This window comes from Lissotriton vulgaris, chromosome 5 (genome assembly GCF_964263255.1).
Source record: "Lissotriton vulgaris chromosome 5, aLisVul1.2, whole genome shotgun sequence".
Lineage (NCBI taxonomy): Eukaryota > Metazoa > Chordata > Amphibia > Caudata > Salamandridae > Lissotriton > Lissotriton vulgaris.
In genome coordinates this window covers 101574750-101598560 of record NC_141693.1, presented here as the reverse complement: position 1 = coordinate 101598560, position 23811 = coordinate 101574750, and the positions used below count along the sequence as shown (strand labels likewise).

The 23811-nt window shown below is 42.1% G+C and overlaps 1 protein-coding gene across 1 annotated transcript in view; it reads left to right on the top strand.

The window, feature by feature from the left end:
- The window catches only part of CNTRL (centriolin), an 857679-nt gene that overhangs the window by 408801 nt on the left and 425067 nt on the right, over positions 1-23811 (top strand). Inside the window, exons 19-22 of the mRNA XM_086920986.1 lie at positions 7564-7743; positions 12269-12385; positions 19566-19710; positions 22205-22347. Of these exons, the coding sequence (XP_086777112.1) occupies positions 7564-7743; positions 12269-12385; positions 19566-19710; positions 22205-22347 (585 nt within the window). The remainder of the gene's footprint in view (positions 1-7563; positions 7744-12268; positions 12386-19565; positions 19711-22204; positions 22348-23811) is intronic.

The window sequence follows — 23811 nt, the reverse complement described above, 5'->3', positions numbered from 1 at the left end:
CACGAGCCGTACAGTCAAAGCCCCGTATTCCCTGGGGATGCCCTCGTCTAATCAGAATAGGCAGAGGAATAGTCCCAGCACATGCAAAGCCCACAGAGCAAGAAGGAGGAGAGGCCATTATCCTGCAATCCGACGCTACATGCGACCCCCTGCCACAACCATTCACCTACCGCAGGGGGCCTCAGCTCACCAACGTATCACCAGCGCAGACAGATCGTTCTGGATTCCCCAGCCAGTGTCCTAGATTTCACCTGGATCTGGTAGCAGGCGGGGGGCGTGGCACAGACACAGGCAGGCACTAAACCTCGGGCAAAGAGGGTATCCCATCCCGTCACATAGGTCCACGATCTTTACGGCCAACAGCGCCGCAGGAGCCAACACTGCCCCGCCCGCAGCGCCACAGCTCCATTTATTGCATCACGTTTCCCTCCAGGGCCCCCAGGTAGCGCACAGCACAGCGGGGGCAGATTTTAGGGCAGTGACAGCAGGATGCGTAGGATACTATAGGATTAACGACGGGCCGGCTGCAGAGCTCCTCAAAGCACGTCCAGTGCCGCCGCCATCTTCAGATTCTTACATGTCAACATTTTCCTTCTGGTTAATCTTCCATTAGATTTCTCACCACCATTCCTCTTACCCTGCGAGTCAGCACAGTGATTAACAGGATCGCAAGGTATGCAAGCATATCATGTGCTGTTTGTTGTTGACGCTGATGCTCTCTGGATTCCGCTCCATACACCTCAATGGATTGCAGTAGAAGTTTCATGAACTGACACCTGCAACCTGGTTGGTGCTTTATAATTCCAGTGTCATCATGTCCGGGACGGTTGTGACAGAGGCCTCATGGCACCACTTGCGGTGCTAGAGAGCTGTTTGTGAGAAAGAAGATCCGGATCTAGTCTGATGGCTGGAGGATACTCAACAGTTGAGGAATCTGAGGAACTAATAAGCCTCATGTACAAAGTGCTGTAATGATCACAAATCCTCAGATTCCGTAAATCTTAAGGCTTGCAACCGTTAAAACACTTTTGTTATATGTACTAAACCCATTTAACGATTCTTGAAAAGGTTTTCCAAATCATTAAATTGGTTTAGGAAAAATTAAGCAATCTTTATGCAGAAGGGGCGTTTTAAGAGTGTTCCTTCCAAATACTGATTCCTTAAGGTATGTATTAATATTTTGCCACCGGAAGCAGTCGCGAAACATTCATATTTTACCAAAAACTTAAAGGAGGTTGTAACCCATTTGCAAACGGGAAGGGGTTCCGTAGGGCCTCCTTTCCTTTTGTGAATGGAGAAAAAACGTTTGTGAAGAGTAGGTAGTGGTTCTCATAGACCACTGCCTAATCTTAAAAAAAGTTGGTAAACATTTTCATATTTTTTCTTAAATGCATCGCAAAACAGACTGCATTTAAATAAAGATTACTTTATTAGTGGATTCAGTATGCAACATACCCCATTAATATTTGAGTTAAGTCCAAATGCGACCGAGAAGGATTCTGTATTTTGTAGCGTGAATCATTTCTGGATTCACATGCTGTGCATTATTCTGCCATCTAGTGGCTGGGTCTGGAATGCTCCAATGTTTTCGTAGTCCTTCTTCTATATGTTTTTTTGTTGTTGGGCACCATCATCAGATTCTTTTTTTTCCGCTGTTGGGTCTGGATGCTTTGCTCAGGGCACTCTAAGTCATAAAAGAAGTAATGCTCTGAAAAAGTTTGTTGAAGGCGAAACAATTCAGAAGAAGATCACCGATTAAGAGGTACTGGGGAAGATTCCTACCATGATGGGAAGTTTGCCTCGATGGTTAGAGAATGCCCGGACAGGGGGCTCCCTGTTCCGTGTGATGGAGAAGACTCCATTTCAGTTTTGCCCGAATTGCCATCTGCAAGCCTAGCAGGGGAAGGCAAGAATATTGCAAAAACATGTCTAAAATCGGCATTGGATGCTGCTGACACCGCAAGTCGCCAAATGATGGCGGTAACAACATTCTCCGGTTTGAATCTCAGGATTCAAACCAGAGGTGCAAGCTAATATTATAAATACTCCCTTCAATGGGATCAGCTGTTTAGGGGCATCATTGAGCTAAAAAAACCAATGAAATGCAAAATCCATTTGAGTGTTACAATTAAGGGGAAACATATGGAGAGGTGCTGTGTCAGCACGCAGACCTACAGGAAGAGTCACTTTCCAGATTAGCTTAACTCGTCAGTCATCAGCACCCCAGCAACACTGACAATACCAGAAACAAGGCCGCCAATTCTTTTGGGGATGATTATGTGGGATGCGGAAGCCTCACAGGGAAGACACAACCCCATCAAATAAGTGACTTGGCCTACAAAGACATCCACCGCCAGTTGGAGGCAGAATAAAGAACTTCCTTCAGGAGAGGAGGAAGACAACGTCATACAACTGGATTTTAAATGTTGTAAGATTTGGATATTGCATAGAATTGGCCAAGACACCAGCAAGGGGACCACAGAAAAAGGTCCATTCAAACGGGGAAACATCACGTCTACCTCAAAGAAGTAGAGGAATTGCTGAAAAAAACACAGCACGGAAACGGCTATGACACACATAATTGATGACGCCCTCCAAATCCTTGATCGCAATGATTCCTGCCTCCTCATCCTTCTTGATCTCTCCTCAGCATTTGATACTGTCAAACATGAGAACCTACTGGAGTTGCCAAATACCAGAATGGGTTTATCCGGGACTGTTCTCAAATGGTTCACTTCCTTCCTACATAACCGGTCTTAGAAGTTCAAGATCAACAACTTGCTGTCCTCACCTGTGCCTGTAACTCTAGGCGTCCCACAAGGATCTTCCCTATCCCCCACATTGTTCATCCTCGTCATGGAACCACTCACCACCTTGCTTCAAGCATCTAATGTTCACTTCCATATGTACGCCGATGACACTCAACTTTACCTCAAGCTACAATCCCCGGAAGACATCAAACTTCTTAATTCCACACTCAGAAACACCCAATCATGGTTGGCCGATAATCACCTCAAACTAAATGCTCTGAAAACTGAGTTCCTTCTGATCTCACCTCCTGCGAAAATTGCCATCACCCAAATCTGGCTCAATCACCTAACTGTGATCAATGTCCAACCCACCATCGTAGAATCTGCAAAATCCTTAGGCATCACACTTGACGCCAAGCTCAACATGCAGCAGCACATTAGCAAAGCAACTAAAGGAGCTAATTTCCAAATTAACACTTTGAGGAAACTTAAACCCTTCCTCCCAGCTAAGGACTTCCAAACTGCGGTACAAGCTCTAGTCATTCCTCGCATAGACTACGGAATTGTGGCCCTTAGCGGACTCCCCCTCTCAAGAACCGCACCCCTCAGAGCCTCCTTGAACGCTGCTGCGAGACTCATCACTGGTTCAAGAAAACATTCGCATATATCCCCTGACTTAAAATCTCTGCACTGGCTGCCTTTTGAAGCCAGAATACAGCTGAAAATTGCCGTTATGACACACTCTGCTGTACACCACAAGTCACCCAACTACCTCACTCAAAAGCTGACTATATCAGGAGGCTCGAGATCCAATAGAAGTACAAAAAATCTACTCCTGAAACCTCGTAGATTCCGGAAGGAAAAAACATACAAACGCTCCTTCTCAGGAATGGCACCCAGGATCTGGAACGCACTCCCTCCTGAAACCAGGCTTATCTCCTCCACTGCATTTTTTAAGAAAGAGGTAAAAGCCATCCTTATGGCCAAGTTCACCTGAACTCTATTGTTGCTGGATCAGAGACTTTGTACCGTTTTTGTATTATTGGTTACCTGATTGTTTATTGGTATTATATCTGTACATGATTGCTATCCTATTATGCTACTCACTTACTACCGACCACTATATTGTCCCCAATAGTTTGTTTAATCACCCACTTGTTGCCCCTACCCCTTGTTTCTGTAATTTTTAAGAAAGAGGTAAAAGCCATCCTTATGGCCTAAGTTCACCTGAACTTTATTGTTGATGGATCAAAGACTTTGCACCGTTTTTGTATTATTAGTTACCTGATCGTTCACTGGTATTATATCTGTACATGATTGCTATCCTTTTATGCTGCTCACTCACTACTGACTACTATTGTGTACCCAATAGTTTGTTTAATCACCCTCCTATTGCCCCTACCCCAGTTTATGTAAAGCGTTCTGATATCTGCAAAGATCTTGTTCGCGCTATATAAAACTTTGAATAAATAAATAAATAAATAAATAAATAAATAGAAATAGAAAAGAGATCAAGAAAGGAAATTACTCAACATCATTTCCCGGTCACAAGGGTGCACAGGTCTCTTCGTCCAATTCTAGACTTTATATTCATAAACAAGTGTATAAGGACACAAAGATTCAATGTGACAGCCTTTCAGGAAGTTATACCACAATTGCAAAAAGGGGATTACATGGCATCTGTAGATTTAAAAGATGCTTACTTGCACATCCCAATAAATCCAAAACTCAAGAAATCCTTGAGATTTATGTTGAACAAGGCTCACTACCTGTTCAAATTACTAGCTGTTGGAATAAAATCAGCTCCAAGAGTGTTTGCCAAGTGTCTAGCAGCAGTGGCATCACACTTGATAAGGCAAGGGATACATGTTTATCCCACAACAAATGCAAAACTCAAATACAACATTTGATGAGGACACTCTTCACATTGGGTTTCTTTATAAACATAGAAAAGTCATCTCCAAACCGAGAGCAAGACAAATAGTTTTTAGGAGCGAGAATCAATTTGATACGATGGAAAATATATCCCAGTCAGAAGAGAGTAGTGTTGCTACTCTAGGAAACTCGCATTTGCCAGAAAGGAAAATCTTTGAATGTGAGGACTGTGGGAAAACTGTTGGGGAAGATGGCCTCATGTATCCCTTTGATTCCATTTGCAAGATTCAATATGATACCAATTCAGAAATGACTTCAAAACCAATGCTCGCAAGCAACAGGGAGTTGGGAAGATGGAGTGGTTGTCACCAGAGCTGAACTGGCCATAGCGGGCAACAGGCATTTCCCCAGTGGGTCGCCAGGGTGGGAGGCCAGTTTTGAGCCCCTGGGGCCGTTTTTGTTACTGGGCCGTTTTTGCAGTATAGCTGCATTATCTGACCCTGTAACAAAATCAGCCGAAACCCGACCTGGCAAACAGCTCGGCTGCATCCCCAACTCCCTGGGGGCCGGACGGTTTTGGTCCCCAGTCCGGCCCTGGTTGTCTCACAGAAAATACAGGAGGAAATAGCATGGTGGAATAGATCATTTATAACAGAAGGAAGGAAATTTGCATAACCAACTTCAACTGTAACCATTACACCAGTGGCCTCTCTCATATGGGCTGGGGAGTTCAAATGGACTGGCTCAAAGTCATAGGGGTCTGGAAGGAGTAAGATGCCTTGGAACTAAAAAGACAGTGTTGCTAGCCTCAAAAGCCTTTCAGAAAGAGCAATTAGGGAGAACAATATTGATCAAAACAGACAATACCAGTACAATGTTCAACATCAACAAATGGGGGGGGGGGAGCAGGGACGCAGTCCTTTGCCCTATTGAGGCTAGCCCAAGAAATCTGGGCAGAGACAGATGGATATAATAGCAGTCCATCTACCTGGGAAAGACAATGTAGAAGCAGACAGACTGAGCAGACAAGCATCATGCTGTCATGAATGGGAACTCAATCAAGTACTCAAACAGGTTTTTGGGTGTTTGGGAACTCTAAATGTATACCTATTCGCAACCACAAAAACCTAAAAATGTCAAAACCTTAATTCCAGACAGCCACACAACCAATTCCTAGGGAATGCACTCTCAATAGACTGGTCATACGCCTTTCCCCCGATACCACTGTTACACAGAGTCCTCAACAAACACAAAAGGAGCAAAATGACCCTAATAATAGTTGTGCATCAGTGGGCGAGGCAAACGTGGTTTTCAGAACATTCTGAAATTGCCAAAACAACTAGACCTGCTGTCTATAGAAGGGTTCTACACCAATGAGTCTTTCAGCCTGGCTCCTAAAGACTTAGAATTCAGTTTACTGGGACTCCCCAGGAACATAATATCTGTTCTTCGAGAAGTAGGAAAACCAAAAACGAGAACGTGCTTCATGGCAAAATGGAAGAGATACTCCTTATGGTGCCATAAAATGGGCATGTTATTAAAAAAAACACTAAAGATGCAACTGTGCTCAAATATTTTACACATCTACTAGACTGCAAGCTGATGTATCCATCCTTGAAGGTACATTTAGTTGCAATTGTTGCCTACACAAGAGGACATTTAGGAAGACGTTTCTTCACAACTCCAGTAATAAAGCGTTTTTTAGGTAGCAAGAAGAGTACCTGCACCCACATGGAATCTAAATGTAGTGCTAACTCGACCCTTTGAGCCTTATCACAAAGCCACATTAAAGATGCTTGCACTAAACAAAGGATTTCTGATGGCTATAACATCACTTCGCAGGGTGAGTGAAAGACAAGCACTCACAATTCAAGTACTATATAGATCCACAAGGACAAAATAGTCAAAAGGACAGGCACACAGTTCTAACCAAAGGTAGTTTCACACTTCTACATACATGAAACCATACAAATTCCAAGCTTTTTCCAAAAGCCAAAGAATCAAGCAGAGAGAGCGTTACACACGCTAGATGCAAGGTGGGCAATAATGTACTATGTTGAGAAGACAAACGCATGCAGGAAATAAAGCAACTATTTGTTTTCTTTGCAGACAACAATGTGGGGAAACCAGTGACTAAGGGCACAATTGCCAGATGGATCTATCTAACCATTCAACTTTGACACACAAGTGTGGGAATAAAACTAATCTCTGACCCAGAAGTGCACTGAACAAAGACAAAAGGAGAAAGCCATTGCCTTTCTAGCAAATATACCCTTACATGACATCTGTATGGCAGCTAAGTGGTCATCAGTACACACATTCACAAAACGTTACTGCATAGACATTCAAATGAACAAGGAAGCTCAAGTGGGACTAAAGGTGTTAAAACATATGTATACAAATCTAGGATCATCTTCAACACATCAACTGCAAAACTGACAAAACCGCTACAAAATCTATGCACAGCATATGAATCCAGAAAAGATTCAGGATGCGAAATGAAATAGTTTCTTACCTGTAGGTGTAAGAAACTATTTAATTTTGTGAACCGGCCTATTAAAACATAGGTCAGTTAACAAAATAAAAATGCTTCATGAAGTGAGTGCGCACATTGCAACCCCTTTTACCTAATGCTTTCTTCATACAGGACACCCTTAATATATCCACCAGAATAATAGTTACCCAAGATAAGTAATATTTTTTCATCAAATATAGCAAAGATGTATCATTCAAGCAAACACATTGCTGAGGAAAGTACATGTAGATACCAGGTTAAATGTTGCAAGTAGTGCAAGTGATCAATGTAATTATGGAAAAAGAAGATAAAAATTAGAGCATCCATCCTGTAAATAATGAACCGATTTATTTGGTCAAAATAATTTTTTTAGTTGTTTAGATTTTAAAATCACAGTAAATATGCTTGATTTTCAATTTTTAGAGGAAACTTGAAGACACCAGGTCACAAATGCAGTTGCTCGGACTAGATAAAGAACTAAAGGACTTAAAGCGAGCAATGACTGCTTCTGATAAACTGGCAACGGCGGAGCTATCAATTGCTAAAGATCAGCTAAAGTCTCTTCATGGAACTGTTCTCAAACTAAACCAGGACCGAGCAGAGGTGAGGTATTCTACAGCTAACATTATATAATGTTCCCTAATTTAATATATACAAAATGTTTTCAAACTCAAATGTTTGGTATAAGGCATTGAGTTGCAGGGTTTATGCAGACCTTGACGTTTTTAACGGTTTTAGATTCCTCTGGATATTCATTTATTGAATATGAAGATATCGTTCCTGTCCATCTGCGCTATGTAAATCCGTTAAACAAATAAATGGTTCTATTGATCCCTTATGCAACCAGGAAAACTGCTGAAAATAGGTACATATGACAGGAATGACTTTGCTTTCAACTTCAGTGCCTTTTTCTCCAGTGTTTTTGTTCAATCTGTATTATTTACATTCTTCTATGGGTGGCTTTATAACCGTGTAAAAGTTTTTTTAAGCAAATGCCCTCTCATCTTTGAGGTTTTCGACATATCACAGCTATCAGTTAAAATGAATAATACAGAAGCATGCCAAAATCATTTTGATCTCTCAAATAGTTTTACATTAGATTGTACAGTCTGATACTTTATATCTTGGTGTTGCTTTTTTGAGAGGGTTTCTTGGTACCAGGAGTTATAAGATAATTTAGTTGCTATTAAAAAAAGTTGTCCACCTTAAGATATTACACATTGGGTCTTCTATGCATGCACCACACTGATGAAAATAGGTAGACCCCCAACTGACAATTGTGGTCGGGCATGCAATCAAAAGGGCTACCTTGTTTCACTTTGTATGGGAATGCCCAGAAAACAACTCTATTGGGAGGCAGTGGTCGCCAGGATGAATGACATATGGGACATGTCAACCATCCCAACCCCAAAAGTATGTCTCCTAAACATATGGGAGGAATCCGATATTACTTGAATGGGAAGGAATTGGATGACTTTGGGATTAGCTGTAGCCAAACGGAATATAGCTCATTGTTGGGGAGCAACTGGGACGCAGAACCTCAGAGAATGGGAACAAGATATGGACACAAATATGGTAGCAGAAAAAAGTTTATATTAACAGAGGATGTTCTAGGAAATGGGTCAGAGTCTGGGGTGAATGGAACGGTTCTCAAGGAGGGCTATGTACTCCCCTCTGTCACGTAGACAGGTCTCAACTTGTTAAATGATCCCGGAGAAGGGATGGGGTAGGCTAGCTCGGATACACCAAGCTCAGCTGCATAGATGATTCTGTGATGTGTATTTTGAGTCTCTGCCTTGTTTTGTTTTTTGATTCTTTAACCTGAATAAAAAGATTTTTAAAAAGTTTTTAAAAAGTTGTAATCCCGTTAAACTTGTCATTATCCACCAGTATGTTGTCAAGTACTAAAAATAAATGATTCCTTCTAGTAATGCAATTATGTCTCACAAGGATCAATACTAGCTTCCATATTATTTGTCATATACCATGAACACTTTGGAGACTTCCTGAATACAGTGAGCCTCTCTTGCCACTTGTGTGTGGAAGGCATTCAATTCTACATGAGTATTCAAAACATCTCCATAACATACATAGAAGACAGCCTTGTAAAATGCAAAACCAAACAACCAGACAGAAACAAACTGAAGCAGAATAAAACTGAATTCCTGATAATTAACTACGATGCTGAAAAGAATACAGCTAAACAAATGGCTCATCCATCTTAAAGAAAGCAGATCTTTGTCCTGCACCAATACAGAATTAAAATTCTTCATGGTAGACCGAGAACTAAAACTTGGCACACATAGTAACAAGCACCAGGTAAAACTCTTTAGATAGATCAAAAGACTCCAACACGCAGAAGCTATGAAACCAGTTGTACAGGCACTGGAATCTCAAGATCAAATTATTGAATCTCTATCCTCACTGGCATCCCTGCCTGATGTTTGCACTACCCCACTGAAAGTTCTCTTTATTGCAACTGCAAGACTGATTGAAGACATGTGGAATATATTTAACACTGGCACTAATTGAACTTCAAGGTACACATCTTTGTTGGTCTGCGTTCTATTCAAAGCTCTGAAACAAAAAACTCCCAACTACCTGAAAATCAAATTGAACATTTCAGGCAGGTGGAGACAACTTGACAGCACTAACAATCTTCCACACAGACTAAGTGGATTCGGCCCTTGAACAGTTTAAGGGAATGCAAGGCTACAGAACATTCCTTGGGACTTTCTGCCCCAACCAGACGATTCCACCAGCAATTTTGCCCTCTCCGTAATTATTGTTCAAATTTCCAGTTTTGCAAATGCCAGATCCCTCCACTAGCTCATCAGGCCTTTGACCCTTTTTATGGCTGAGGCTGCAATTAACAAAGACAACCCTGTGGACAGCAGGTGCAATGTGCAGCTCAGTTCTATGCCCCTCCTGCATCCATGGCAGTAAAGCTGCTTTAGTGTGTCCTAACTGACACACAGCTACTTTGTTGGAGCTGATATTCCCTCCATGGATAGCAGACCATTTGTAGGATGCTGGCTCTTTATTTGATATATCATAAATCAGATGTACTGTATAAAGAGTCCAGGGGTGCCCTTACTAGTGGACAGGGGCTTGCTATGCAATTACAAAGTACTCTATTGGGGGTTAGTGTGGTCGAGCAGCCTTAGGCTTAACACAGAGGAGTGCAAGCCATTTGCAAATACACACAAGGATTAATAAATGACACCACTCATGAAGGAGATCCATGCAAATTTGTAAAAATACCAAGTACCTTTAGCATCAGAGAAAAAGCGTTCAGATAGGTATGTTTTTAAATATAAATATAAATATGTTTCATTTTAAAAAGTGGATATATAGTGCAGTTTCTGAGTTCTGCAATGTTATCCTATTGAAGGAAGAACGAGTTCTGCAAACAGGTACAGTACATCGATTTACAAGACCAATCTTCTGGAGTTAAGGTGAGTGGTGGGCATGGTCCAAAGCAGCACCAGCAGTACACCACCAGCGGCATGAAGGCGGCTGGGCGCAGGGTGCAAATCAGAGTCAGGAGCCCAATGTGTTTCAGTGGAGATCGGCCACTGAAAAAAGAGGCTGCAGGCTCTAGCTAGGAAGCCAGTCTGGTTGAACGAGCTAGTGGGCTCAGGCCTTTTGATGTTCGGGAATGGAGGGACACCTTTGGTCCTCTTCTCCATGTCCCAGAGGCTAGGTTTCCTTAGGTGTTGGGTTTCTCCTTACCGGAGTAGTCGCGGTTGAGGGGACCTGTGTGCAGAGGCTGCAGGCGACGTCGGGGAGTCTAGGAGGGGTGGAACCACAATGGACATGAGCTCTGGGGGACCTTGTTGGCACTGTTGGTCTACTTCAACTCTGGCCAGAGGTGACAGGTGTAGTGGTTGCTTCAGGTGTCTGGTTTGGCGGTTCTGGAGGCCTTAGAGTTTTCCTGTTTGGAGTTTCTTCAGAACAGGTCTGCTTTTCACGGAAGGTCTTAAGTCTATTTCGAAGGAAGGCAGTCCACCCAAGTTTCAGGAGTCTCAGCTGTTGGATGAGGGATGCAGACAGGCCTGCAGAGTTAGTACTAGGTCAACTGCTACTTCTCTCTTCTCTGCTTTTGAGGCTCTTCGGTGTTCTCTCTCTTCTTAGATCATCAGGGTATGCTTCTCTGGTGCCAGGGGCTCCCCTAAATACTGAATTTATGCTTGTTAGGGAAGTAGCCAATGGGCTACTGACCCTTGTGGTCACTACGTCCCCTATATGACCTTTTCCTGTGGAAAGTGGTCGTAACTCTGCCCCAAAATTCCTAAGTATGCCATCACATAAATGGCTTCTTCTGAACAATCGTGTCCACCTCACAGTAGCCCACCTTACTTGGTACTGGCCTGGAGGTGGCATGCCTACCTGACTAGCTAATTTTCCTGCCTGCCCAGGTGTCAAGGAGGATCTGGACTGTGAGGGTGACTTACTCTCCTGTCAGGGGCGCCAGATTTGCATTCAGAAGGCAGCAGCTTATTTGAAGCTTGCCCTTCAGAGGAGGCTAATCAGCAGGTCATCCTGTGGGAGGGTGTTTTACATCCTCTTGCCGGACAGTGTTTCAGGTGGCAGGCTGGCAGAAACCAGTCTGCAAGTACACCAAAGACTGGTAGGTTTTCAGGGGGCATCTCTAAGGTGCCTTCTGGGTGCATTTATTGGTAAACACTAGCATCAGTTTGAGTGTACAAATATCAGATGTTTGATACCAAACATCCCTATTTTCAGTGAAGCCTTCATGTAGTTGGAGAACTCGTTTTCACCAGTGTTTAGCATGTTTTAAAATGGCTTCTTCGGTCACTTGTACTGGCAGTAATAGGACTGGCCAGCACAGGCGCACATCTGCTTATGTTTGCATTTATGTGTGGCTCCCCTTGTCACTTTTGCAGGTGAATGACCTCAGAAGTGGAGCCACCTGCTTTAAATAGAATACGTTTCCATAGACTTACGTCTGAGGAATATTCACAAGGTGAGGAATCTTTGGTTAGATAGAGTATCCACCACAAAGAATGTTACCAAAAGTAGGGAACTTATTCATTGCAGCTTTTAATGTAAATATCCACATTCTATAGCATCCTCAAGATAGCCTTTCTTTTCTTTCCTGTAGGAGTTACAGGAAGTGGAGCAGTTTTGTGCACAGGCAACTAAGGCTTCTCGAAACCTTACCAAGGCTGAAGCAGAGATAGAATTACTGCAGAATATTCTAAAAAAGAAGGAGAGGCAGGTAAGTGAATTGGAAAATCAATGATGGACGTTTGCTTACCTGGTCCCTCAAGACTTCTGACTAAGTTACGGGATGCTTGTATCTTCCATTAAAGTAACGACATGAATGACATGCTACTTCAATCGGTTATACTCCTTGAAGGTTTTAACCAATGATTTAAGAATACATTTGATCTCAGTTGGATTAACAGAACTCTCAGTAGATATGCACATAAATCCATATAGATTTCTACACATATGCCTAATCCGACAAGTTTTCCTTTGGTGGAAAATCCTCTTGGTTATGGGTAAAGCATCTTAACTGTTTTTCTTCTTTTATCCAGTATTGGGGTATCTTTCATAGATTCACATGCTTAGAATCATCCCCGCCGACGAGGTGGGAGTCTTGCGGTACAATAAAATATATAAATTATAGTAATAATCACATTACACCATAGGCTATAGTAGATAGCAAAGTCACTACACTAGCGTATCTTAGTCCTTTTGCAAAAAGAACCAAACTTGGAAGCCAGCCAATCAGGCATCAGAGAGGCAAACCCTCAGATTTTCTACCACACCTTGTGTGTTAGGGAGTCTCCCTGAGCTCTGCTCAGTATTTTTTTCCTCTAGCTTTACTTCTTTGAAGAAATTATGTCTGATTCTAAGAAGAGTTTGTTTTTGGCCTGTTCTTCATGTGGAAAGAAAAGACTACATTTTGAGGACCCACATAAGGAGTGTATCTATTGTCTCTACCCAGCACACAAGGTCAAGGACTGCAGGATTTGTAGAACCTTCCCTGCCAAGACCTTGAAGGATAGAGAGGGTCGTCTGCTGGTTTGGTTGGAGAAGTTGAAGGCATCATCTGAAGTGGTTTCTGAAGGAGAAGAAAGTGTCAGTCATCAAGTGACCAAGAAGAGGGATAGATCCGGAGATCCTCCTGAGAAGATAAGTAAGACCTTGAAATCATCCTCTTCTGAAGTGGGTCACTCTTCCTCAAAAAAGAGAAGGTTTCTTCTGAGGTGAAATCAAGAGATAAGGTGAAGGTTTCACAGAAAACTACCTCAAAATCTCTTCAGGATCCTCCGTCGAAGAGTAAAACATCGTCGTCGACAAGAAAATCACCACAGAAGGTGAGTGGATCTTCATCATCAAAGAAAAGTATACCGTCGACGAGATCCCCGTCGACGGCATAGACGACGAGTGTCCATACACCGTCGACGACTCACATGTCGACGCCAGCTTAGTCGTCGAAGATCCCGGCGACGATGCCTCCACCGTCGATGACAGTCATCCCTTGGTCGATGAGTATCCCGTCGACGACGCTTCATGTTCCGTCAACGAGCCCGCTGTCGACGACGCTACAGTCGATGAGCCATCCGTCGACGATGATACCTTCGACGAGCATGCCGTCGACGATACTACCATCAACGATCTCACCGTCGACGATGATTGTGCCCTTGACAAAGAATCCACCATCGACGACAACTTCAACCAGGATGTCGACGACCGCATAGTCGACGATGTCTTTTCCGTCGACGACGACTATGATCACAGCGTCGGCGATGCCGTCTGTTACAGCCATTGCTGCAGAATATTAATCACCATCGACATATATTGCTGCCACTTTGAAGCGTAAAAGACCTCCGCCTTTACAATTTACGCCTATTTTGAGCTCTAAATTGTCATCTACCAGACAATTTTATCATGATGTTTCACATATTTCTCCTTTGCCTCCAAGCCATTACTTGGAGGAATCAGAAGATGATGATGACCCATACAGACAGGCACATGATCCGTCACAACTAAGGATAAAATATCAAGACGTTGATGAAAAAGAAGAATATTATGAGCCATGTGAGTCTCTAAGGGAGCCTCAAGAAGTTTTCCATCAAGAGCCAGTGGTACAAATGCCTGCTTCCTTGCTTCAAGATCTGACGGCAATGCTGAAGGACTACAATAGTCGTTTTCCTCCAGCTCCACCTCCACAACAGCCTACTCCTGTACAAATGCAACCAGTGACTCCTGCAACACCAGTTTCTGACCCCCAGGTGACGTTGCCTTCACGCCTACTTCAGGATGATTATGGGGACACGGTACCTGAGGATGGAGAAATTCCTAATTCGCCCACTACCGTAGACGAATAGGATGAATATCTAGTTCCGGCTCCAGCTTCGCCGATACCACCAGCTGCAGATTCTCCTCCTGAGGACATAGGAGGATTCCATGCCATTATGGAAAGAGCTTCTACTAGGTTTCATCTAAACATGCCGGTACAGAAGACAGAGTGCTTCTTATACGATTTTAAAGACCAAAGCATGAAATCTATGCGCTCTATTCCCATAATTGATCACATATGGAAAGAGGGAGTAAAAATTATGAAAACTCCATTCTCTGTTCTGGCAATCCTCCCTAGGATTGACAAAAAGTACAAAGCGCCGGAGGATGCACCAGCCTGTCTTTCAGGTCACCCTAAAGCTGACTCTGTTATTTCTCAGGCAGCGCAAAGAAAATCAAGGAACCCCTCAGCTCCAATAACAGCTCCTCCTGACAAGGATGGAAGGCGTCTGGACAATATAGGCAAACGATTTACCACAATGGCGGGTGCTACTGTTCGAGATACAAATTGTTTAGCCATACTCAGCAAATTTGACCGTCAACTGTGGTCGGACATCTCGCCCTATATTGAAGATCTGCCAGATAATAAGAGAATGGAGGCAAGGAAAATCCTCATGGAGGGTGAAAGAGCCGCTTCCGAGATCATTGATATCTCAATGGATGTTGCATCTCTTGGATTCAGTCAACTAGCAGGAGCGGCTACTCTTAGAAGACAGGGCTGGCTGAAAGCCACTAGTTTTCGCCCAGAGATCCAGACGAAGATCCTGGACGTGCCTTTTGATATTGACAATGCACTACAAGAGATAAAGAAGGACACCGAGACCGCAAGATCATTGGGTTCCTTGCAATATCAGAGACACCTTTTTGAGGAGCAAGGGGTAGAGGTTCCTACTCCCTTTGAGGAGGCTACCAGAAATACCAACAGCAGGGGAATCATGGTCGATACGGATATTCGTACCAGCAACATCAGCAAACCTACAGAAACCCTCCAACGGCTGCCTATAGGCAACAGGGCAAGAAGCGTCAGCCTCAAGGCAGAGATTCTACCAGAAGGCAGTGACATTCCTATTGCACCTGCTTCAGACTTGCCTCAAACATTCAAGATTCCTATTATTTCCCAACATTTCAACAATTGGAGAAAAATAACCAAAGACAAATGGGTATTGGACATTATAAAATTCGGACACACCCTGGAGTTCACCAAATTTCCTCCCCCTCATCCACCTCTAAAGAAAAATCCACCACATCTTTCTCTACTCAGGAAAGAAGTAAAATCAATGTTGTTAAAAGGGGCGATAGAAAGAGTCCCTCACTCTCAAGCAGGAAAGGGATTCTATTCTCGTTTTTCCTGATAAAGAAAAAGTCTGGGGATTGGAGGTCGATCTTAGACCTGCGAATGCTAAACAACTACTTACAAAAGAAATCCTTTTGCATGGTAACACTTCAAGAAATTCTTCAGCTTCTGGACCACGCGGATTTCATGACAACCTTGAATCTCCAGGATGCGTATTTTCATATCCCTGTTCACCCCAAACATCGAAAGTTTCTGAGATTCACTGTGGCAGGTGCACATTTCCAATGCAAAGTCCTTCCATTTGGCCTGCGCTCAGCTCCAAGAGTCTTTACCAAATTTCTAGCTCCAGAGCAGCTCATCTCAGGTTGAAAGGAATCCAACTATTCCCATATCTGGACGACTGGCTAATAAAGGCTCCTTCCCTTCGCCAGGCTTCTCTTGCAACAACCAAATGCCTGAAAACATTTCATTCGCTGGGCCTTTCGTTAAATGCTCAGAAGTCAAACCTCTATCCTTCTCAAGTGATACAGTTTCTGGGAGCAAGGTCGGACACTTTTCAAGACAAGGCATTCTTATCCACAGACAGAATATCTCGTCTTCTCTCTCTAGCATCGAACCTCCTAAAAAGAAAGTTTGCTTCAGTGAGAATGATCAAATCTTTTCTGGGGATTCTGTCGTCAGCAATTCTGCTAGTGCCTCAGGTGTGGCTAAAGATGAGACCAATTCAAGAGGAGCTGGACAATCAGTGGCTCCAGATCTCCAGTTCATTTGACGACATGGTCCAAGTAACTCCAGTTATGAAAGAAACGCTTTCTTGGTGGAGGTGTTTCAAGAATATCTCAGTAGGGCTCACTTTTCAGCCTCCAGTTCCGGATTTTATCATCACAACAGATGCTTCCCTGGAAGGTTGGGGTGCGCATCTTAAAGACCTAAGCATAACAGGGAGGTGGCCTTCAGCAATGTCGAAAATGCACATCAACTTTCTGGAACTTCGAGCAATTTCACTGGCCCTGCAGTCTTTTCTACCTCGTCTCCGAGGATCTACAGTTCACATCAGGACCGACAACACCACCTGCATGCATTACCTAAACAAGCAGGGTGGTACAAGGTCTCAAATTCTGTCCCAGTAAGCTCAGAACATCTGGAAGTGGCTTCTCCAGCACAATATCACTATCAAAGTGGAACATCTTCCAGGGGTCCAAAATACCTGGGCAGATTATCTCAGCAGGACAAATAAATCGTGCCACGAATGGGAGCTGGATTAAACAATACTAGACAATGTCTTTTAAAAGTGGGGCAAACCAAATCTGGATCTCTTTGCCACCAAGGAAGTGCCTGTTCTTCTCAAGTTGGGAGCCGGAGGGAGGTTCATGGGGGAACGCCTTCCTGATGAATGGACTGGAATCTTTGCCTACGCATTCCCTCCTGTTCCTCTGATCCCAAGAATTCTGCACAAAAGGAAGAACCATGCTGCATGATTCTGATTGCACCAAAATGGCCACGTCAGCACTGGTTCACAGATCTTCTCCTTCTCTCCAAGTGCAAGCCATTTCGCCTTCCGATGCTGCTGGATCAATTAACAATGAGCAAGGGTCAGATTCTTCATCCTTGCCCAGCTCAACTACAACTCCATGCTAGGTTCCTGGACTCACAGATTTCAGAGATGTTGACTTACCTCAAGAATGCAGGGACATTCGAAATAAAGCAAGAGCCCCTTCTACATTACGGACCTATGCCTTAAAATGGAAGAGATTCTGTTACTGGTGTTCTAACAACAGCTTGCATCCGATGGAATGTCCTCCCGAAAAGATTTTGCCTTATCTTTTGTCGCTTTCAAAGTCGGGTCTAACGTTCGCATCAGTTAAATTGCATTTGGCTGCTATTTCTACATACAGAAGATCTTCTGGGATGGCATCACTCTGCTCCAATCGCCTCATTAAGCAGTTCCTGAAGGGACTTTTCAGAACTTTCCCACCTATTAGAGCTCCTCCTCCGGAATGGAGACTGAATTTGGTTTTACAACAACTGATGAAACATCCTATTGAACCCATTCATAAAGTGGATATCCAGAATCTCTCGTGGAAGACGGCTCTACTGTTTGCACTCGCATCTTCCCGACGAGTGAGTGAAATACAGGCATTTACTATAAGACAACCATATTTGAAATTTGCTAATGATTATGTCCTCCTGCGGACTAATCCCACATTTATTCCTAAAGTTCCTACTTCATTTCATCTCAATGAGCCGGTAATTTTACGGACATTCTTTCCTAATCCGACTTCGGCAGCGGAGAAGTCATTGCATACCTTGGATGTCAAAAGATGCTTGAAATTCTACATATCTCGGACTGTGTCCATCCGAAAATCAGTTATTTCTCTCGTATGGTGGATCCAAGCCAGGCTCAGCTGTAACAAAAGCTACAATCTCGAAGTGGATTGCATCCGCCATTCAATTCTGCCATTGCAAGGCAGGTCATCCATTGTCAAGCAAGCCTAAAGCTCATACTACCAGGGCTATGTACTCATCTACAGCATTGTTTGCTGGTGTGTCTCTGGACAAGATTTGCCGAGCTGCAAGCTGGAAGAGCGTGCATACTTTCACTCTGCATTATTCGCTGGATCTGGCAACAGAAGCTGAGTCCGCAGTTGGACAAGCAGTACTAAGAAACCTCTTTAGATAAGGTAAGCCTGATGGCAAAGATTTATATTGTTTCTGATATTATGCAAAGTCTTTATTGTATACAATCATGTTGAGTATATGTATGACGATACTCTTACTCACAGTATAGGTTTGTGTATATATATATATATATATATATATATATATATATATATATATATATATATGTATGTGTGTGTGTATATATATATATATATATATATGTGTGTGTGTATATATATATACATATGTTGCAATGGTTTGACATGGTATCTATTGAGTTTCTTATGATACCCACCATCCATTATGTCTATAAGTGTTATTTACTGCTAGCTGCTCTGATTCTAAGCATGTGAATCTATGAAAGATACCCCAATACTGAATAAGAAATCGAGTTACTTACCTGTAACTTCAGTTATCCAGTATTGGTGTCTTTCATAGATTCACATGCGACCCACCCTCCTCCCCAGAGAGGCTTACCTTATCATTATGGCAGACTTATTGTCACTTGTGCTACGAAAATCTGAGGGTTTGCCTCTATGTGGGGAAGGTTCTAGGAGGGGCTGATGCCTGATTGGCTGGCTTCCAAGTTTGGTTCTTTTTGCAAAAGGACTAAGATAGGCTACTGTAGTGACTTTGCTATCTACTATAGCCTATGGTGTAATGTTATTATTACTATAATTTATATATTTTATTGTACAGCGAGACTTCCACCTCGTTGGCGGGGATGATTCTAAGCATGTGAATCTATGAAAGATACCAATACTGGATAACTGAAGTTACAGGTAAGTAACTCGTTTTCTTCTACACCTCACTCTGAAAATATTTATCCCAGTGTTTAACCTCCATGCCATCCAGTTCCGATGTTAGAATAGGGTGAAAATATCTAAAGCAAATGTTTGTGAATGGCCATCAAGTTGCACATTTACCACATTTCCTTTGGTCATCCATTGTTGTTCCCTGGGAGGAGCTATGTTTCCACACCTACATTTATCCCATTTATAAATTTAAGTGCAGCATATTGTACACCTAACTGACCTTTAGGAGCACAAATTATTCTCTTTAGCAGACTGGCATTTTACAATAACTGATCCCCATTGAATTGTCAAAGGTGTCCTTTCTTATTTTTACCTAGTTCCAGGAGGAGATGGGAAAAGCTGATTCGGGATTGGTTATGTCAAATGTTCAGCAATTTGAGATTAGCAAATTGAAACAAACCATGGAGGCACAGAAGTCAGAAATGGACCGCTTGCGACACCTGTTAGACCATGCAAGCACAGGTGAGAATATTCAGTTTAAGAAATTCCATTTGTGAGCTCACCTTTTTAGTGCCTCAAAATAGTGAATTACCCCAGTGAGGAGAATGGTAACAGGTATTTATAATTCGCACATGATGCTTTTTGTCATACTTTATTTAATGGTTTTAAATTTCACTCTGGTTCAAGTAGTATTAATTACAGTGTACTCAGATTATTATTATTATTATTTTTTATGACTCAATGTTATCTCTAACATTACATGCATTGACAGTAACTGTAGAAATCTACCTTTTCTGCATGGTCCCCAGGGATTGTTTGACTTAGTCTGACCCTATTTTTGTTGCTAGCTTTTTACCTCTGCTAACCAGTAGTAAAGTGCCTGCACTCTCCATTTTAACCAGTTCCAATTGGCGTCCTCCTAATTGTTATATTTAATTTACCTGTAAATCTCTACTGTATGGTATAAAATGTATCCAGGGCCTGTAGGTTAAATGCCACTACTGGTCTGTGGTACCTAATGTGCCATCGCTACAGGGCCTTTGCAAACATGCAATCTGCCCTACCATCATAGCTCTGTCAAAATAACCCTTTTGACAGTTTAACACCTCCCTTTTGAAAATTTTTATTTTACCCTTATGTAGGTTTTATAGCCCACAAGTTGGTTGCATGGTATTTAAAAGTAGGACAGTGACTACCACCCAAAAGCTATTTACACAACATTAGGTCTTGCTCTCCTATGTAGAAATCCAGAGTACAGTTAAAATACTAATGCTGTATCTTAGGAATGAGACCAACTAGAAAAGCAATAAAAAAATGTTTTAATAATTATTAAAAATCCAATTCAATGGTAATGTCGTGTTTTTAATGAAATATAAGGAAAAGTAACTTTTAGAAAGTTACCTTAACCTAGCTTGATACTCCTGGAGGCTAATTTGCATTGGCTCTCCCTCCTCTCCCAGGTAGTAATTTGACTTGAATAGGTGTGCAATGCCTTTCAGTATCAAACAATAGGCTGTGATGAATGGGCAAAGATTCCTCCTCTGTGCTGCACAAAATATGCAGGGTGGGGGCTGCAGGCATCCTTTTGACATTACAGTGCCAAATTCTACTTAAACTGGTCTGTTGGTTCAAATGCAACACTTGGGGTACGCTTGAAAGGTAGAGAACAGGGTGCTAACACAATTCTTGTGGATCCACTGTCTGGTTGCTGAAGGACTCTGCTTTTGTCCTACCATATCTCCGTTTCTCGGTTTGTTGTGGGTACAGTGGCTGCTCCAAACTGTATTTTACTTTTAGATGTGCGAGGGCACTATGATTACCGAAGAACGCTCAACAGACACACCATCAATCCATAAATGCTCAAGTTTAGACTTTCGCCATCTTGAAAATGCCCAAAGGAGGTTCAACCTGAGAACTATTCCCTCATTATTTAGGGTGTTCCCAGGAGCCATTCTCACCTGCTTGTTTATGGTGCGCATAAATGTGGCACCTCCAGGCACTCACTTCAGAACACTTTATGGACTTGGGAAACATCAGAAGAGGACTGGACCTGCTGTGTGTGACCCGAGAGGAGCGCTGAAGGACTGGACCTGATCTCTCTTGTATCAAGGACAAAGAAGTGGCCCCTAAGGTCACTTGGTTGACCTGTGTGGCTACAGGGAGATAATAAGCTCAAGAGTCCTTTTCCTGGATGTACCCAACTGACCAGGGACAACTAGACTTGGAATGTACCCTGCTGATGGCCTCTGTCTGTCATCGCGTAATGTCTAATTACCTCCTTTGAGAACCATGGGGGCTTTAGAAGTGTACTCCTGTGGTAAATTGGGACTTGAAAGACTAAGTCAGAATGTTATATTGTTGACCAAGACGACCTGGTTGATTTATCGGACTCATGCTCCGTCACGGTCAGCCGCAATTTATACCTAGGCTCTGGTCCACTGTGAACCTTGACTATCAATAGCGCTTTGTGCTTTTTTAGCATTATATCTACTTAAAACGTTACAAATTTATATCTTGAGCACCCTCGAATTGGGTTTTTGTAATTTTTGTGTCATACATTTTACTCTAATTCAGTTTGAGATTTTTATTGTTTTGCATTTCGACTTTATTACTGTTTTGGTTCTGCCTAAATACTTTACACTTTGCACTAAGTTAAGGCTATCTGCTTTATGGCATCACTCCCATAACTACTAGGGGATTAAGTTTAGGTTAATTTAGCAACTTTGAGGCTTCCCAACGACACTGGTCGTGAATACTCCTTTAGTTGTGTAGTTACCATGACCAAATTATCCAATTTCTTGCAGCAGCATATAACCTAATAGATGCCAGAGACTATAAAGGTCATGTTTTCTGTCTTGTATGTACATACGGGGCCATCATTTTTCAAGAGCAGCACTTCTTGCATTATGTTAATCTTGACATGCCTTTCATTGGTGGAACACAACATTTCGAAATTTGAAGTGTTTCATTCTTTTAGTGGCTTATAGTGTAATATCGAAATGAATATTATTTTCAGATAATGTAGGTGGAATAGAGAACCTCCTCCGTGAGATTGAAGCCTTGAGACATGCCCTGTTTTTCCAGAGTGATTACATCACTGGTATGGCAGATCCATTCAGGAGAAGAGGTTATTGGTACTTTGTGCCTTCACCATCAAAGGCAAGTATATCTTCATGGTATGTGTGGCTGTAGATACATATGTTCTGCATACTCCTGTCATCTAGTTTTGCAACTTGTTTTTTCTTTGAATGCATTTTTTATGGCGCTATATTATGTAATGGTTTAGTGGAAGAAATACAAGTTTTAAGTTTCTTTTTGAAAAGCAAATTTTGAGGGGAAACAATTCCAAAGTTGAGAGATAAAAATGGGAAAGGCATTCCCTTCATAAGAGGATTTATTTAAAAGTTGCGGAACTGATAAATGTGCTGAAGCCAAGAAAAATATACGAGGGGGAGAGTAACTTGTGATAGTGGCAATTAAAAATTCTAGAAACATTTCCATGCAGACATTTACATACTAAGGAAAATATCTGAAATTGGCTTAGCTTTAGTGAAGCGAAATGCTGCTTGATGTTTTAGTAGGTGTTATTTGGATATATCAAGCTATAGTTCGTTACAGTAGCCTAGCCTGGACTCTATTATTATTGCTACTGCTTTTCTTATACCTTCCCTATTATAGTAGGAAGAATTGGATCAAGGTTACACATGTACAGGGTGCATGAGAAACAACAGCTTAGACCTGGATATTCATTTTGGGCTTGATATATATTTTGATATCGAGGCCTCCAGCATTGAGACTGAGTTGTGGGAAAGATCCTAAGGGATGCAGGCCAAACTGTAGAGGTTCATATAAAAGAATCCTTTCCCACTATAAGGATTTCTTATTTTTCTTTGTCAAATTTCAGACAGTTGCTGTAGTCCATCCAGTTCTTCACATTGCATAGACAATCTATTAGAGCATCAGGAATGGGATTGGTTCCTTTGAAACAAAATATTGTCTGCGTATATGTAGAATGTGCATTCATAGTTTTTAATTAGGTGCTCAAGAGGTAGAATTTCAACATTGAAAAGCTGGGGGGTAAGAATTGAACTCTAGGGAACCCCACCTAAAGGAAGGTGATGTAAAAGTTTAAAAAAACACTCTCAAATCTATTTTCAGAAAAAGAGGAAATACACATAAGAGCAGTTCCTGTCATACTGCAGCTGTCAAGTCTAAAGATCAATATGTTGTGGTCAACTGTGTTAAATGCCGCTTATAACTTTTATTGTTTCAATCAGCAGCCATGCAGCGGTCACACAAGTGGATCCAATGTTTTTTGTTTGTCAGAAGCCCACTTGTGTGCTGTCAAGTACGCTGTTTTTCTCAAGAAATATTGATAATTGATTTGTGACCGCACTCTCAGATTTTTTACTATGGCTAGAGCTATTAGTACTATAAATGGGCATAGGATCTGGATTTAAGTCATGCTTTTAAAAGATAGTTATAACTGCTCCATTTTTCAGTTCAGCTGGGACTATGCCACAATGTAAGTAGAGATCATCTGAAGAATGGTCTTTCTTAATTGAAGGATTTCAGTATAGAATCTTTGGAGTAATTGTATAAATGTGGGAGCCTGATTTAAAT